The sequence below is a fragment of the Corythoichthys intestinalis genome, chromosome 3 (genome assembly GCF_030265065.1).
Source record: "Corythoichthys intestinalis isolate RoL2023-P3 chromosome 3, ASM3026506v1, whole genome shotgun sequence".
In the NCBI taxonomy this organism is placed as follows: domain Eukaryota; kingdom Metazoa; phylum Chordata; class Actinopteri; order Syngnathiformes; family Syngnathidae; genus Corythoichthys; species Corythoichthys intestinalis.
In genome coordinates, this window is record NC_080397.1 from 12,363,852 (window position 1) to 12,379,165 (window position 15,314).

At 37.2% G+C, this 15,314-nt stretch overlaps 1 protein-coding gene across 1 annotated transcript; it reads right to left on the minus strand.

Annotated features, from left to right (window-relative positions):
- Nucleotides 1-1,771: 1,771 nt before the first annotated feature.
- ela3l (elastase 3 like) lies at nucleotides 1,772-13,739 on the minus strand. Its single transcript, XM_057831895.1, has 8 exons — nucleotides 13,695-13,739; nucleotides 12,133-12,221; nucleotides 11,861-11,958; nucleotides 11,610-11,738; nucleotides 10,051-10,187; nucleotides 9,814-9,959; nucleotides 1,904-2,056; nucleotides 1,772-1,826 (listed from the first exon to the last, which is right to left on the minus strand). The coding sequence occupies exons 1-8, from the start codon at nucleotides 13,732-13,734 to the stop codon at nucleotides 1,809-1,811; spliced, it is 810 nt and encodes a 269-aa protein (XP_057687878.1). The 5' UTR covers nucleotides 13,735-13,739; the 3' UTR covers nucleotides 1,772-1,808.
- Nucleotides 13,740-15,314: the final 1,575 nt, after the last annotated feature.

Genomic DNA, 15,314 nt, shown 5'->3' on the forward strand with positions numbered 1-15,314 from the left:
AAGTTAACCCAGAAGATGCTGGCGCGCTCTTTGATTGAGAAGCAGAGCGTTGGGCTCATCATTGTGGTCGTCAACCCCAACATGGTTGCACGGGGAAGGAGGAACATAGGGACACACAGGGCCTACATCCTCGAGATGTTCCAGAAGACAAGGGAGACCTGGAGACAGGCCGGGCGATCCTCAAGCGGCCATCTCTCCCCATGTCCCACATGGCGTCCTTCGGAATGTCGCTGTGGGACTCCCTGATGTGCAGGAAGCACAAGACCATCTGCTGGAGTTCCTGGCAGTCCCTCTTCAACTGTTTTGGTGCAAACTTCTCCAAGGATGTGACTTTAGACGCGAGGAATAACAAGGCCTTGGAGTGGCCAGCCGGCAAGAAAAGGAGCAGAGTCAAGGAGGGCAGGAGGTAGACGGCGAGGAACAGGGACTTGTACAAGTCGAGGTGACCGGAAAACGCAAGGCATAGAAAAAGGCTATGTGATTGTTGAAAGACGAGGCTCACATCCTATTAACACCACATCGATTATTTGCACTGCCTGAATTATAGGCATAATAATATTATTATGACCTCATACGCATTTTAGATTCATGTATATTTAAATTTCATACTTGCACGTCACTTTTGAGATTTTAACTTATGCACTGTAAAGGGATGCTCCACAATTTCATTGTATAACTGTATAATCATAATGAAGGGCTATTCTGTTCTATAATAAGTATTGATTGCATATCGAATTTATTAATAATCTATTTACATATTATTTATAATTGATTCTGCATGTTTTCCTCAAGTATTACGTTTCTGATGTTAAAGTGAGTGATTTATTAGCTGTTGAAAACTTGCAGTAAATTAAAAAAAATAATAATAATAACAAGTTGCTATTTTGGTCAAAAACTTCTGTGATATGTAAAATATTGCTATTGATCCTGAAAATATAGGTGATTATCTCTGTATTTGGTGATTTTTGTGCATCTAGTGTAAAATCAGAGACTTTTATAGCCATTTTAAGTTTTGTTATACTATTAAAAAAATAATAATAATAAATAAAATAAAAAATAAAATAAAAATCAGGATTTTATAAGGGAACGATTTTGAATTATTTGATGCAGCTGCTCATGGAGACTCATATATGGTTAAGGTATAGGTGCTTGTTTAGGTTTTAGGTCGGTAGCAGCTTTGGTTTTGAAAATATTTGATTTTGAAGTTTTTGAAAATAGGTCCCCTAAGGCAGGGGTTTTCAACCCAGTCCTCAAGGCACACTGTGGGTCCTGGTTTTTGTTCCAGCCGATCCAGCAGAGACAGTTGAACCAATGAGGCTTCTGCTAAAACAAGCCACACCTGACTGCAATCAACTGATTGCACTTGTAAAACACCAGATTGGGGAAAAAGTGTTGTCATCTTGTTTGGTAAGAATGAAATCCTGCACCCACAGTGTGCCTTAGTGGAATAGGTTGGGAACCCCTGCCCTAAGGATCAGCCGTTTCCTGTGTCCTGTCAAGTATTATGAAGTCTATGATATTACTAAAACAAAAAATTGACGCATCGGCATGATCGCATCCCAGGTTAATTGCATCATCTTATGCATCTGTAAAATCTCACTCCACAGCGGCAAATAAAAATGTTTCAAATAAACCCCTCGCCCATCCATATGCCAACATTAACTCATTGGCTGCCATTGAGAGCAAGGGGTGGGCACGCAGTGAATGACCACGTTTCAGTGAGTTCCCTCATGTCATTTTTTTACATGTAACATCATCACACAAGACAAATACAGCCAGTAGGTAGTTTTATTGACAATTCATTATCTTTAGTTGTTCATCATAACCTAAAAGACAAAGATTTTGACAATTAGTTGTTAAAAAATGGAAAGAAAAAAAAAAAACATTTTTTGTGCACGCAGACCTGATCAATCCAGTCGTTGAAGGCGGACACACGGGTGAAGACAGTAGGCTTCTTCACGTAGTTGCAGCCCAGGCCAGAGACGAAGCTAGCGATGCCGTGCACCTCCCAGGCTCCCTCCATGTTCTTACAGTTCAGAGGGCCTCCAGAGTCACCCTGAGAAGCAGGACATGATGTTTTATTCTACTGGTGGTTAGAGACACACAGCACTGACAAGCTCTAGGACACCTTGCAGTGAAAATGAGTTCCTGACCAAAAATAAGGATCAGTGACTGAAAATGTTGATTCCCTCAAAAATGGAAAGGCACATAACTTCTCTGTAAGTGCATGAAAAGTGTAACATTTGAAACTTGACCATCATTTTAAGGGAAAATATGCATCTAAATGACAAAACTTACTGTCGTCATGCTCGGAATCGGCATATCACTTGAGACCTTGGTTGCGCAAGCGTGAAATGACTGACTCACTTTTTGTCTGGCTTTTTAAATCTTTTATACAAAACCTATTCCAAAAGGACTTGCCTTGACAAGGGTGTTAAGAAATGAAGAACACTGTCTACCTAAGGCAATAAGATTTAACTGCATTCCAATACTTTTGCCCAAGTGTTCAATCGCTTAACATCTGCTGCTAGCACCATTCAGTCCAAATAGGTTGGACGTCTATTGCCGTCAGTTGTTGCCTGTGAGTTAAAGGGTAATTCCAGATTTGGAGGGAGTTTTATGTCCCACCCTTCAAATTTCAGATAATCAACACATAAAATACTAAAACATGCAGTTGAGTAAATTTACTTGTCCTGAGACCAAATCTAAAAAATTGATCAGGGCAATTATTACACATATTAATAATCATGATGGATTAACAGACACATGATCTGATAAAGAATTCAAAAGTAATATTTAGCATGAGGATGCGAAGGGGCGCGTTTACACAATTTGATTGAACAAAGCGCAAGTTGTCTGATTTTCACACATCAGCTGGGGGTGTTGATGCAGTTAAAAATGCAGTGATGATTGACTAGGATGGATATCATGCCCTGCTTCACTGCAAGCTCTGGCAAACACAAAAAGACAGCTATACTAGTGATGGGCCAGGGAATTTAAAAGGTAGTGTTCTCAAACTTGAATCATATATAATATTGTTATTTTATGGAACATTCAAGGATAGTGTTCTGCTTATTGTGCAGTAGGCCTAATATACATTTTCAGAGATGTGGAGTGGTTAATGGTACATTTGTGTCTTCTTAGCAGACTTAGTAATATATTTGATCCAAATAAAGACCAAAATATAGTAAAATACGGTGTATAGTTTTTTTATTCTTCAACCAAATCATTTAAACATCTTTGATGTGAAATATGTTCTATAATGTGTAATGTAATAAAATGTAGAAGATTAAAATTTAGGTCAGTTACTTTGCTGAATAACTAATTACCCTTACAATGAGGTAACCGAGTTACTATCTCAATTACTTTTTGGGAAAAGCAATTTTTAACTGTAACAAATTACTCTTTTTAAAGTAAGATTACCAACACTGTATTTCAAATACATATTATTATTAATGGGACGTTTATATAACAGTGAATCATACAATCAAACAGTCCTGCAAAAGAATTACTATGCCCCTCTATTTTTTTCATATTTTCATAACATAGTTAGATATGTCTTACCTCATGCAACCACGTTATGCATATGATCAGAATAGGACCTATTTTTTTGTTGTTTTGATTTTTCTTCACTTATAGTATAAGTGAGTTTGTTCTCTTCGTCAACTTTAACAGCTAGCTAAACAGTTAGCTTCTACTGATATCTAGCTATGTGTTACTGTGATTTAGGATTGCCAAACGCCCCTTGACAAACGGATTCGTCCCGTATTAAGAAGTACCAGTCCCGTATTGAGCTTCCAAGGGACGTGCTTTTTCACGTATTATCGTGAAACTTAAAAATAGTGTCTTATTTGTAGGACGAACGAAAAATAGTATGGTGCTTTACAAAAATATGCAGGGAAACGCATTGCCCACATATCCCGCTTATTGACCAATGATCTGACAAAATAATGACAATACGAAATCTCACTCATCTCATTGGTCTAGGTACTGTCGCTTGCCATGATAATAACGTAAGACAACATAGGAGTGTGGGATGTATGAGGTATGAGCAAGGGCATAGGTTTGGTCTGAGCACTGATAGGGACGATATAACGCCATAACCTGCATGTCCACTTTTTGTTGGGGACGGGGCATTAATAAGACCAAACAGATTGGGTGAAAGGGGGTCAGGGCTACATTTTACACGGATATGAACCTAATGAATTGATAGGCTAAATGATCAATACATATTAAATCTGTATTGACTTATACTAACTTTTATGTGTACTGGTTCAAGTGATAAACCGTTTGTTTCCAACCTTTGTTTTAAAAAACTACTCAAAAAACATTTTTAAAACTTCCAGAATAAATGTCTGGAATTTATTAGCAAATTTAAATTGCAGTACTGTATTTTAACATAAATTATATTAGCATACACAATAAATACAAACTTGTTAATGTTAATAATCTCTGAAATATCCAGGAATGAAAAAAAAAAATGTGTTAAAACCACTCAACATTGTCCGTCTAATAAAATATCTTAATTATAACTGAAAAAACCTCTTGGTTAGGGATTAGCAAAAATAACAAATGGAGCCTTCCTTCAACTAAAACACCACTGTTTTTGTCCACAAGCATTTCCAAAGTACATCAGTGGGTTGAACAATTATGGAAAAAAATCTATATCGGGATGAATGAAAACATTTTACCTTGACTGAGATCATTGTATGATTATCTGAAAAAATGTTGGCATAGGCTGCAAATAAAAAAAAAAATGAATAAATGATTTAGAAAATAAATACATACATTTTGATTAATTAATGAAATGCCCTAATACGTATTTAGTTTCAAAAGTGAAAAAGTCACAACACGCTCTAGCCTTCTTTCTTTCTAAACCAGGCAGTTTACAAGAAAAGCATCAGCATGTGTTTATTATTATTATTATTTGTTTTTTTTTGGACTGTCAACACTTTCCTGTGAAACAAAGACTGCGTGCCCTCTCTCTAAGCAGCATCTTGTTCATGTTTTTCTGGTGCGATAGTTTCCGGCAGAGTTCACTGCATTTCTCACAGTTTAATTAACATTAACAGTAGAAAACACATACAGGAGGACACTCCTCTCTCAGCAGCAAGCAACAAGTTGACACAGTTTAATGTAGTGCTAACTCTGATGTGGGTCGGACTTTCAGTAGCAAAATTAGTGGTGTGTTTCCCACCTCCACAATATCTTTTTACATTACTTACAGTGGCTGCAACTGGCCGAAACAAAACTTTCTTTTTCTTTTTCCATGTGCTTATATCACTCAAATATCTAGATATATCTATCTATATATCTATATATAGATAGATATATCTAATATCTACATCCATATCTTCTTCAATGAAGTGCTCATTTTATCAGTCCATATTTAACTCATATTTTTAACCAAACCCTTCTATCTGGCATCATCCCAACCTCTTTGAAAACTGCTAATGTAATCCCGCTACATAAAAACGGTGACATCTCTGACTTCAATAATAACCGTCCAATATCAAGGCTTCCGTTTTTATCCAAAATTCTTGAATCTTTGACCAATTCTCAACTACGTTCCTTTATTGACTCATCTAACATACTTCAGCCGCAAGAGTCTGGTTTTCGTCCAGGTCACAGTACAATTCCAGTTTTCTGTCTTAAATAATCTTGTCTCCTTTCTTGATAATAAACAGTTTTGTGCTGCTCTTTTCATTGATAATTCAAAAGAATTTGATACCGTTGATCATAAAATTATTCTTCATAAACTGCAGGCCATAGGTTTAGATGTGAATGCTCTCAACTGGTTCCTGTCCTACCTTACAGAATACAAACTGTTGCTGCTGACGGTGTTCAATCAAGTCCACTTACTATTACAAATGGTTTGCCGCAGGGGTCTGTCCTTGGACCACTCCTTTTGACGTGATACATTAATAATATTATTCTTCCTAATCAACATTGTAATGTCCACTTTTTTTTGCTGATGATTGCATTCTATATAGTTCCCGGTTCTTCCCCAGCTCTAGCTCTGATTCATTTACAGACTGCTTTTGATTCTTTACAAATATCTCTTCATAACCACAGATTAGTTTTAAATGCTAAATACATAATTTTCTCCACTTCCACCATTACTGACAATGATTTATCCGGAATCAAATCCTTAAATGGTACTCAAATTACTCTCACTGACTCATACAAATACTTGGGAATTTGGATTGACATTAATTTATCATTCAAAACCCATATTCATCATCTAATCCGTAAATTTAAATTCAAATTTAGCTTCCTGTATAGAAGCAAAGGCTGTCTGTCAATTTATAATAAAAAAAAATCATTGTGTTATCTTCTTTTGTTTCTGTTCTTGATTATGGGGACATCCTGTATTGTCATGCAGCTCCATCAACTCTTCATCGGTCAAACCCGGTCTATCACAGTGCACTACGTTTCATCACCAATGAAAATTTCTGCACTCATCATTGTACCCTTTATCAAAACGTTGGATGGTCTTCACTACAAAGAAGAAATATCCACCTCATGTTATTCATTTATAAGGCTTTACTATGCAAACTTCCTAACTACCTCACATCTCTCCTGTCATTCAAACCCAGTAACTACAAAACACGATCAACTAACTACTTAACCCTAAACATTACTCACACGCACTAATGTTGCCAGAACTGGCTTTAGCTATTATGCTCCTCTTAAGTGGAACGAATTGCAATCTACTCTTAGACTACAGTCAGTCATTCATCTTGGTGATTTTAAATCTCTTTTGTCTGATGTTTTTACTGATCATTGTAACTGTTTCCGTTAGTGTATCTTGTGTTATCTGATATTTGTGAATGTTTCTTTGTGCTCAGGCCTCTCTTGTAGAAGAGATATTAATCTCAATCAGACTGCCTGATAAAATAAAGATTATATAAAAAATGAGAAATATGTACCTAATTAATTCAGGTTTGAGTACAACTATTATAATACAAACCAGATTCGGTTGAAGTTGGGAAATTTTGTAAAATGTAAATAAAAACAAAATACAACATTTGAAAATCCTTCTCAACCCATATTCAATTGAGTACACTACAAAGACAACACATTTAATGTTTAAACTGATAAACGTAAATGTTTTTTGCCAAATAATAATTAACTTCGAATTTCATGGCTGCAACACGTCCAGTAGAAGTTGGGAAAGGTGGCGGCAAAAAATACTGAGAAAGCTGAGAAAAGCACATCAAACACCTATTTGGAACATCCCACATGTGATCAGGCTAATTGGGAACAGGTGGGTACCATAAAAGGAGCCTCCCCAAACATGCTCAGTCATTCACAAGCAAGGATGGGGCGAGGTTCACCACTTTGTCCACAACTGCATGACAAAATAGTTGAACAGTTTAAGAACAACATTTTTTAAAGAAAAATTGCAAGGAATTTAGGGATTTTAACATCTACGGTCCATAATATCATCAAAAGGGTCAGAGAATCTGGTGAAATCAATGCACATAAGCTCCACGGCCGGAAACCAAAACTGAATGACCGTGACCTCCGATCCCTCAGACGGCATTGCCTTAAAAACCGACATGAGTGTGTATAGGATATCACCAAATGGACTCAGGAAAACTTCAGAAAACCACTGTCAGTAAATACAGTTCGTCACTACATCAGTAAGTGCGGGTTAAAACTCTACCGTGCAAAGCAAAAGCCGTTTGTTTGAACAACATCCAGAAATGCTGCCGGGTTCTCTGGGCCCGAGCTCATGTGAAATGGACTGATGCACAATGGAAAAGAGTTTTGTGGTCTGATGAGTCTACTTTTCAAATTGTTTTTGGAAACACTGGACATCGTGTCCTCCGGACCAAAGAGGAAGCGGACCATCTGGACTGTTATCAACACAAATTTCAAAATCCAGCATCTGTGATGGTATGGGGTGCATTAGTTCCCATGGCATGGGTGACTTACATTTCTGTGAAGGCAACATAAAGGCTGAAAAGTACATACAGATTTTGGAGATAAAATATGTTGCCATCCAAGCGACATCTTTTTCATGGACGCCGCCAGTGTTGTTAATAACGGCATTAGAATATAAAGGCGTTACTAACCGTGTTATTTTTTTCAGTAGTGAGTAATCTAATTAATTACTTTTCTCATCTTGGCAACGTTACTGAGGCGGGAAAGGCGTGCGTTACTATGCGTTACTAAGTTGGTTGAATAAAAAAAGTCTGAGAGAGAGCAGAGCAGGAGTGGGGAAGACGCCGTTGCAAACGCGATGCTAGGTTTCCCCAATAATACCTGACTATAGCCGATAGCCTACAAACTACGCCCACATGATATGGTAGATATCACATATTATAGAACTAGATGCAAATGACAGACACGGCTGCATTGGCAGCATGTTTTAAGGACTACATGCGTTAGTAAACAGCCGCCATCTTAAAGCAGTAGACCTCTAAGGAAGGCTCTGTTGTAGAGAACCTTCCTAGCGACCCTAAGTAACTTTTTTATCTAAAATGCTCCTAAATCGGCAAAATCTTGATTAAATCTATCTTTAAATGATGAAACAGTTTTAAAACTCATACATATTGAAAGTAGACAGAAGGGAACTGAGGCAATAACGGGAGCAATTTTAACAACTTTAACGGTTGATTCACAACATTAAATGACTTCCACACATAGCAAAGGTTACTATCTAGTTATCGCAATACCCCTGTGTCTAGTTAAGTGGAGGGTAAAGAATTGGGCAAAGGCCAATTGTCCCAAAAACCCTTTAAACTTCAAATTGTGTGACCTGTTTTTTTTGTGTTTTTGTTTTTTTTTTTGGGAAAAAAAAAAACATGAAAATGATCACTAGTTACTTTGCCAAGTAACAAATTACTCTTACATTCAGGTAACTGAGTTACTAACGCAATTACTTTTTGGGAGAAGTAATTTGTAACTGTAATTTAATTACTTTTTTAAAGTAAGATTAACAACACTGGACGCCGCTGCTTATTTCAGCAAGATAATGCCAAGCCACATTCTGCACGTGTTACAACAGCGTGGCTACTAAGTAAAAGAGTCCAGGTTTTCCCCTGGCCCGCTTGCAGTCCAGACCTATCTCCCATTGAAAATGTGTAGGGCATTATGAAGCGTAAAATACGACAGAGAAGACTGTTGAATAACTTAAGCGGTTCATCAAGCAAGAATGGGAAATAATTCCTCATGAGAAGCTAAGAGAATTAGTTTCCACTCTTTCAAAACATTTATTGAGTGTTATTAAAAGGAAAGGTGATGTGACAAAGTGGTAAACATGCCCTTTCCCAACTATCCTGCACGTGTTGCAGCCATGAAATTCTATGTTAATTATTATTTGAAAAATAAAATACAGTTTATGAGTTTGAACATTAAATATGTTGCCTTTGTAGTGTATTCAATTGAATATAGGTTGAGAACGATTTTCAAATCATTGTATTTTGTTTTTATTTACAATTTACACAATTTCCCAATTTCAACCGAAACCGTTTTTTTACTATAATTGTTAATTAAAAAAATCACTTTTCACGTACAAAAAGAAATAATTACAGGGTGACTGTTAAAGGCGCGACTGACTCTACCAACAAGGTGTCCCTTATTGTTTTTTTCAGGGAGTTGGCAACCCTAATTGTAATATAATGCGTTCATTAAAAAAACTAAAGAAAAATTGTATCTGTATGCTAAGCTAATCAGGTTTTTGATAGTTTATTACCTATTATTGATGAATATGTAGCAGAAAACCTGAAAAGTGAAGGCTAAGAGAGTCCTCCATTCTGGAATTACCCTAAAAAGAGTTCTAATGAAGAACGTGGTCCTTACATTACATCCAGCCACGACTCCATCGCCACCGGCGCACACCATAGTGGTCCTTACGGCGATGCCCCACCAGTCAGGCTGTGAGCAAGTGGAGTGGTCAGCCACCGGCATCAAAGCCTGCTGCAGCTTATCAGCAATGGGGCCTCCGGCTAGAAAACCAAGGCCCACCGTGTGAACAACCACATCTGATGACAAATGCTCAATTCAGTAGCTCTATAAAACAAGGAAAAAAACACTTACTGTACAGTCGACCCCAGCCAGTGATGAAGCAGGGGTAGAGATTGGTCAGCAGGGTGCCAGCTGGGGGCACGCATGCCAGCTGAACCTGATCGCTCAAAGTCACCGGCTCAGACAGCTTGATCATGGCAATGTCATTTCTGCAGGACATATGGAAAGTCTATTGTTTGTACTGGAGGCTGATTTAGAAGCAGACAGTGAGCGTACAAAGCACACAAAGCTTACACTTGTGATGAGAAAAGAATACTGTTTAAAAAGGAGTCAAGATTGAGTAGCTTTTCTTCCAACACGTGCATTCAGAAGATGAATTCTTCTTTGAAAGGGAAGATCAGGCTGCCGAAAACTTTACAAACTCAAATATTTATAGTATGAATTATTCCCGTTCATGACCGTTGGATTCAACAATCAGTTCAGCCACTAAATTTTTGGAATAGAAAGTGTGCCAAGTACGGAAATAAGTGTTTTCTGCCTGTATTCCTAGGTGTTTAACTCATTCACTGCCATTGACAGCAATAGACATAAAACTTGTTTTACATTAAATTACATAAAAAGTACATATCTGTAACCGGGAAGATGCTTGTTATGTTTATGTGCTCCCTTTCTTATTCCACAGTTTGATCACACAGTGTCTCTGTGGCAGTCAGATGTGCTGACTTCTGAGCCAATAGCACAATACAGCTTCACATGCAAGTACACTCTTCAAGTTTTTCTAGCCTCCTTGTGGTCTTCAGGTCAACACTGACCCGTTTTTAAGTTTGGGTTTGCAAACATCAATAGGAATTTTTCTCTAATCAAACTTGAAACTTGAAAAAGGGTCAATCATGACCGAACACAAAATACTGCAAGGGTTGAGTGTTTTCAGCCTGAGTTAAATCACAGATCACATTTGATCCACCAACTGAATGTGGATTTCCAACACAATACAAGGAATAACCTTGTACATTCATAGGACTTCATCCGTCTGTTCTGCAGTAGCTAAGTGTTTAGTATGTTTGATTGCCAAGATAAAGGTCAAGACTGGAGAGTGGGGACAATAAGAGAAGGTGCAACATAATGTCACCGCTATCAAGGCTGGTTGTCAATTTCAACGTAAAACATAATAATAAAACATTTTTACTCCCATGATTTTTAGTTTATCTACAATATACAAGGATCTTCTGTAAAATTTACAGTTACTGAACCCTTGTATTGTGTTAGAAATCTGCCCATATTTTTGCGAGTGGATCACACTTGTTGCAGTATATTGTTTTCAGGTGAAGATTGACCCGTTTTCAAGTTTGGACGTGTCAAAGTACCATTGATTTTTGCATACGAAAACATAAAAACAGGTCAATTCTGACCCCAACAGAGTATGAGGGTGAATAACTACATTTTTTACGTGCATTTAAGTTTTCACGTGTGTTTTTTTTAAACAGTGCAGCTTTCAACAGCACACAGTTTGAGACCTGTCCTCAAATGTTTGCATTTTAGCCTTACTATTGTTGAACAACAGAATGCTGTTTAGCATTGTTTGGCTCCTAAGAATCAATAACATGGCTCAGGACTTCTTATGTTCGTCTTACCCCAAAGCCACAAAGATGGGGTTCCATTTCTCATGCACAATGATCTTCTCAGGCAGTATGGCCTTGGAGGCGGCCTCTTCCTCCACTAGGTTGTGTTTGCCCACAAACACCCTGTACGAGAGCTTCTTGCTACAGGAGCACAAACGTACGTAAATGCAGCTTGAGTATTCCATTGAAATGCCAACTCATTTGATTCATTTACAGCAATGTGAATTTGCTGTCGCAAGAATGGTCATCATTCCCGCTCCTACTTGATGCAATGAGCAGCAGTCATGACCCAGTTGTCGGCAATCAGAGATCCCCCACAAGTGTGCCTCCACTCTCCATTCCTCTCATACTGAAGAGAAATCTGCACGTGGAAAGAAAAAAGGTTTGGCGAGCTCATTTTCCCAGCAAACATCTAATTACTGCACTTTCGGCAGCCTTTGAGTGCGTCAGCTAAGAAGCAGATGCCAGGCCCGTGACGCATGCCAGCGCATTTGAAAAGGCAGACAGATGTGTGATGCACACGTGTCGGCGTTACCTGCCAAGGCCAGCTGTGAGGCCTGGCGTCTTCGCCGTTGACCACGCGGGAAGTCTGCGGCTCGACGGGTGGCGTGCCGCACCCGAGGGCTGATGGGAGAGGACGCGTGAAGGGCAACAGGTGGAATAACATTATCTTTTAACATTTTGCATCACATTGTCAGACCAATCTCTCTGATATGGATCATCATAAGACGCCTGAGGTTAAAAAAGGTTGTAAATATGACAGAAAAATATTGTAAAACTATGACAGAAAAATATGTAAAATGGAAACTGCAACTGAATATAACTGTAGCCTTGACAAAATACTTTACTTCGGACATAGAAAAACTGTGGAAGAAACAATTGGACAATTCTGTAAAATTTACAATATGATAGTGGTCAAATAAAAACAATAAAATAAGTGCTTTTATTTGTAAAGAAATGATGAGGATGTCTTAATGTTCTCGAACTGTTTGATCACTAAAATAAAGACTTTAAGTAGTTTGGAAGATGCATTGTGTTCTGTTGTTATCAAAGAAAAAAGTTATGTTTTGTTCATTATTTCTTAGAACAATTAACATCAACTGAATGTAGAAATGGCTGGTGAGGCAGCATCTCCATGCTAATTAAACAGAAAGGTCTGTTCAAGTTACAAAATTAAAATGTTTTACTGAATTAATTATTCCAGTTAAAACTGTACAAACAGTTTTATCTGTGAATGTTTTTACAATTTGACTTTATTTTTTATACCTTTTTTTGCACCCACAGCTGCCCACTTTTTGTAAAAACTTTTTCTTGGAAAATGTATGAATGAATTTTTTTTTTTTTTTTTTTTTTTTTTTTTTAATTACTTATGGCTTTTTTTGTAAAATTTTTCATTTTTACTATTTAAATAATTGTTTTTTTTCTCTCTAAATCAATCCCTTAAAAATTAAATTCATTTCACTCTCAATAATTTATAGATTTTTCAAAAATTGCCCATCGCAAAAAAAAAAACAAAAAACAAAAAACAAAAAACACACCAAAAAAAACCACACATGTGGACAGCGCTAATACTACAACTAAATGTCAAATGGGAGCTGCAAATATTGCACAGTAGAGCGCAATTGACCCCTGGGCTGCAAGTTTGTGACCCCTGTACTGTATGAATATGAATGATAAAAAAATTAAAAAAAACATTAAAAAAAAAAATCATTATTCATACATGAAAGGGTTTTATTCATATTATTAACTTGATTACTACCTGACTTCTTGGGTTAGGAATACTTTTTATTTTATTTTATTACAGTGCAATTAACCTACAAAAAATTTTCCCACTTGAGAGGAAGCCAAAAAGCAACCAAAAAAGAATGTAGGGGGAAACTGGGGCGGAGATTCAAAATCCAACCTGTACTATTTTCCAATTCTGCCCTGAAAAATAAAACATGAACCATGCAAAGAAAAAGAAGACCATCAAGGGCCATCTGCCAGACTGCGAGGCAGTGCATCCCCCTGTCCTTAATGTTGAGTCATTGCTTTACCTGAGGCAACCCCCCCAACACACACACGCATACAGGAGTGCAGAAGGCCAGATGTTCTTACCGGTAGCAATGAGAACTGAGGCCAACACAATGGGGATCATGTTGATTGATGCGTCTCTAAAGAGGCCACTCAACACTTGCTCACTTTTAAACGTTCTTTCGCAGGCAACCCCCCCCGTTTGGGAATTCAGTGGTACATGCTATTGGTGTAATAAAATGTGCCAATGGCAAAGCAGCACGCACAGGTGGCTCCTGTGGAAAATTTCTCATGACCTTCATCTGGAATACACAAGTCATGTCTATTTAGTATTTTTTTCTCGTTAGATTCTACTGACGGCCATAGAGGTCCAATTCATTTGGACTGGGATGGTGCTGGCGTCCCGAATGAATTGGACGTCTATTGCCGTCAATGGCAGTGAACGAGTTAATCCTTTATAGGGCATTCATTCACTCAAAAATGAACCAGAAGTGACCTAGAAATATCCGAAATTCAACAGGCACTGACATCATCAGTGGATTTGAACAAACATCAATAAAGTAACCCAAAAGGAACAGGAAGGTACCTGTAGATGACCCAAAATGAACAGAGACCCAAAAGTACCCCAAAATCAACAGGCAGAGAAGCAAAATGAAGAGGAAGTGACCCATAAATCTGTAAAATAATAACAGTAACTGACAGAAAATCATATGAAAGTGACCTGCAAATACCCCAAAATCAATAGGAGGTGAATCAAAATCTACAGGAAGTGACCCGTAAATGCCCCAAAATCAACAGGAAATGAAAAAAAATAAATAAATAAAAAAAAAAAAAAAAAAAAAAATATATATATATATATATATATATAAACAATAATAACTAATAATAAAAATAATTATATAATTTTAATTCATTATATTAGAGTAGTGTGTTAAATTACCCAAAATAGTCACTTGCCCTTTCAAGGGTTGAATTCAATTCACTCTAACCTGGAATTAAATGCTTGCATAAGAGCATGAGAAACCAACATCTGGATTGCTGGCACACGGCGTGTTGTTCTGAAACGCAAAATGAAAATCCAAGCAAGGGAGCATTAGAATAATAAATACCCAGATGGTGTCATTGGTGTAGCTAATATTGACAGTCAGGTATCCTGCCACAAACTGCAGGAACCGGTCATATTTTGTACACAGCATCTCATTTTAAATAGGCTCCATCCTTTTTATTAAAAAAAAAATTGACAAGTAAAATATTTAATTGACACATTCACATTTGAACATATCCAGTACACCTTTGTTGTTGTCCAACATGCCTCCTAGCATGCTTTGCAGTGCTGACTGTAAATAACAATCAAAATTTATGTTGTGTGCTAATTATTTCTTCAGTTACTGTTCCAGTTGTTTCATTAATTGATAGCATTAATGAATGCTTATAACAGATGGCATTTAGTGTTTCCGCCAAATTATCTCACTTTTGAATGGATGTAAAAGAAACGAGCTGGACATAAATAGAGTTGGTGTTAACTATTAAACCAAATACTGTAAATCGACAAATAAGCCGCATTGAACTATAAGCTGCAGTATTCAAAATGAAGGAAAAAATGGCAGTTTATAGTCCGAAAATTATGGTAACTTTGAATAAGGTTACTTTGAACATATTTACATCTTTTCCCCCATAAATTTTTTAACCGAAATTGAAAATTTT

Bases quoted from the DNA above. Each gene is read 5' to 3' on its own strand.
- ela3l (XM_057831895.1), bottom strand. From the start codon at position 13,734: ATGATCCCCATTGTGTTGGCCTCAGTTCTCATTGCTACCG. The intron at 10,188-11,609 runs GTAAGACGAACA...TATGTCCTGCAG, and splicing joins CCCATCTTTGTGGCTTTGGG to AAATGACATTGCCATGATCA. The intron at 9,960-10,050 runs GTAAGTGTTTTT...TTGGTTTTCTAG, and splicing joins TGGCTGGGGTCGACTGTACA to CCGGAGGCCCCATTGCTGAT.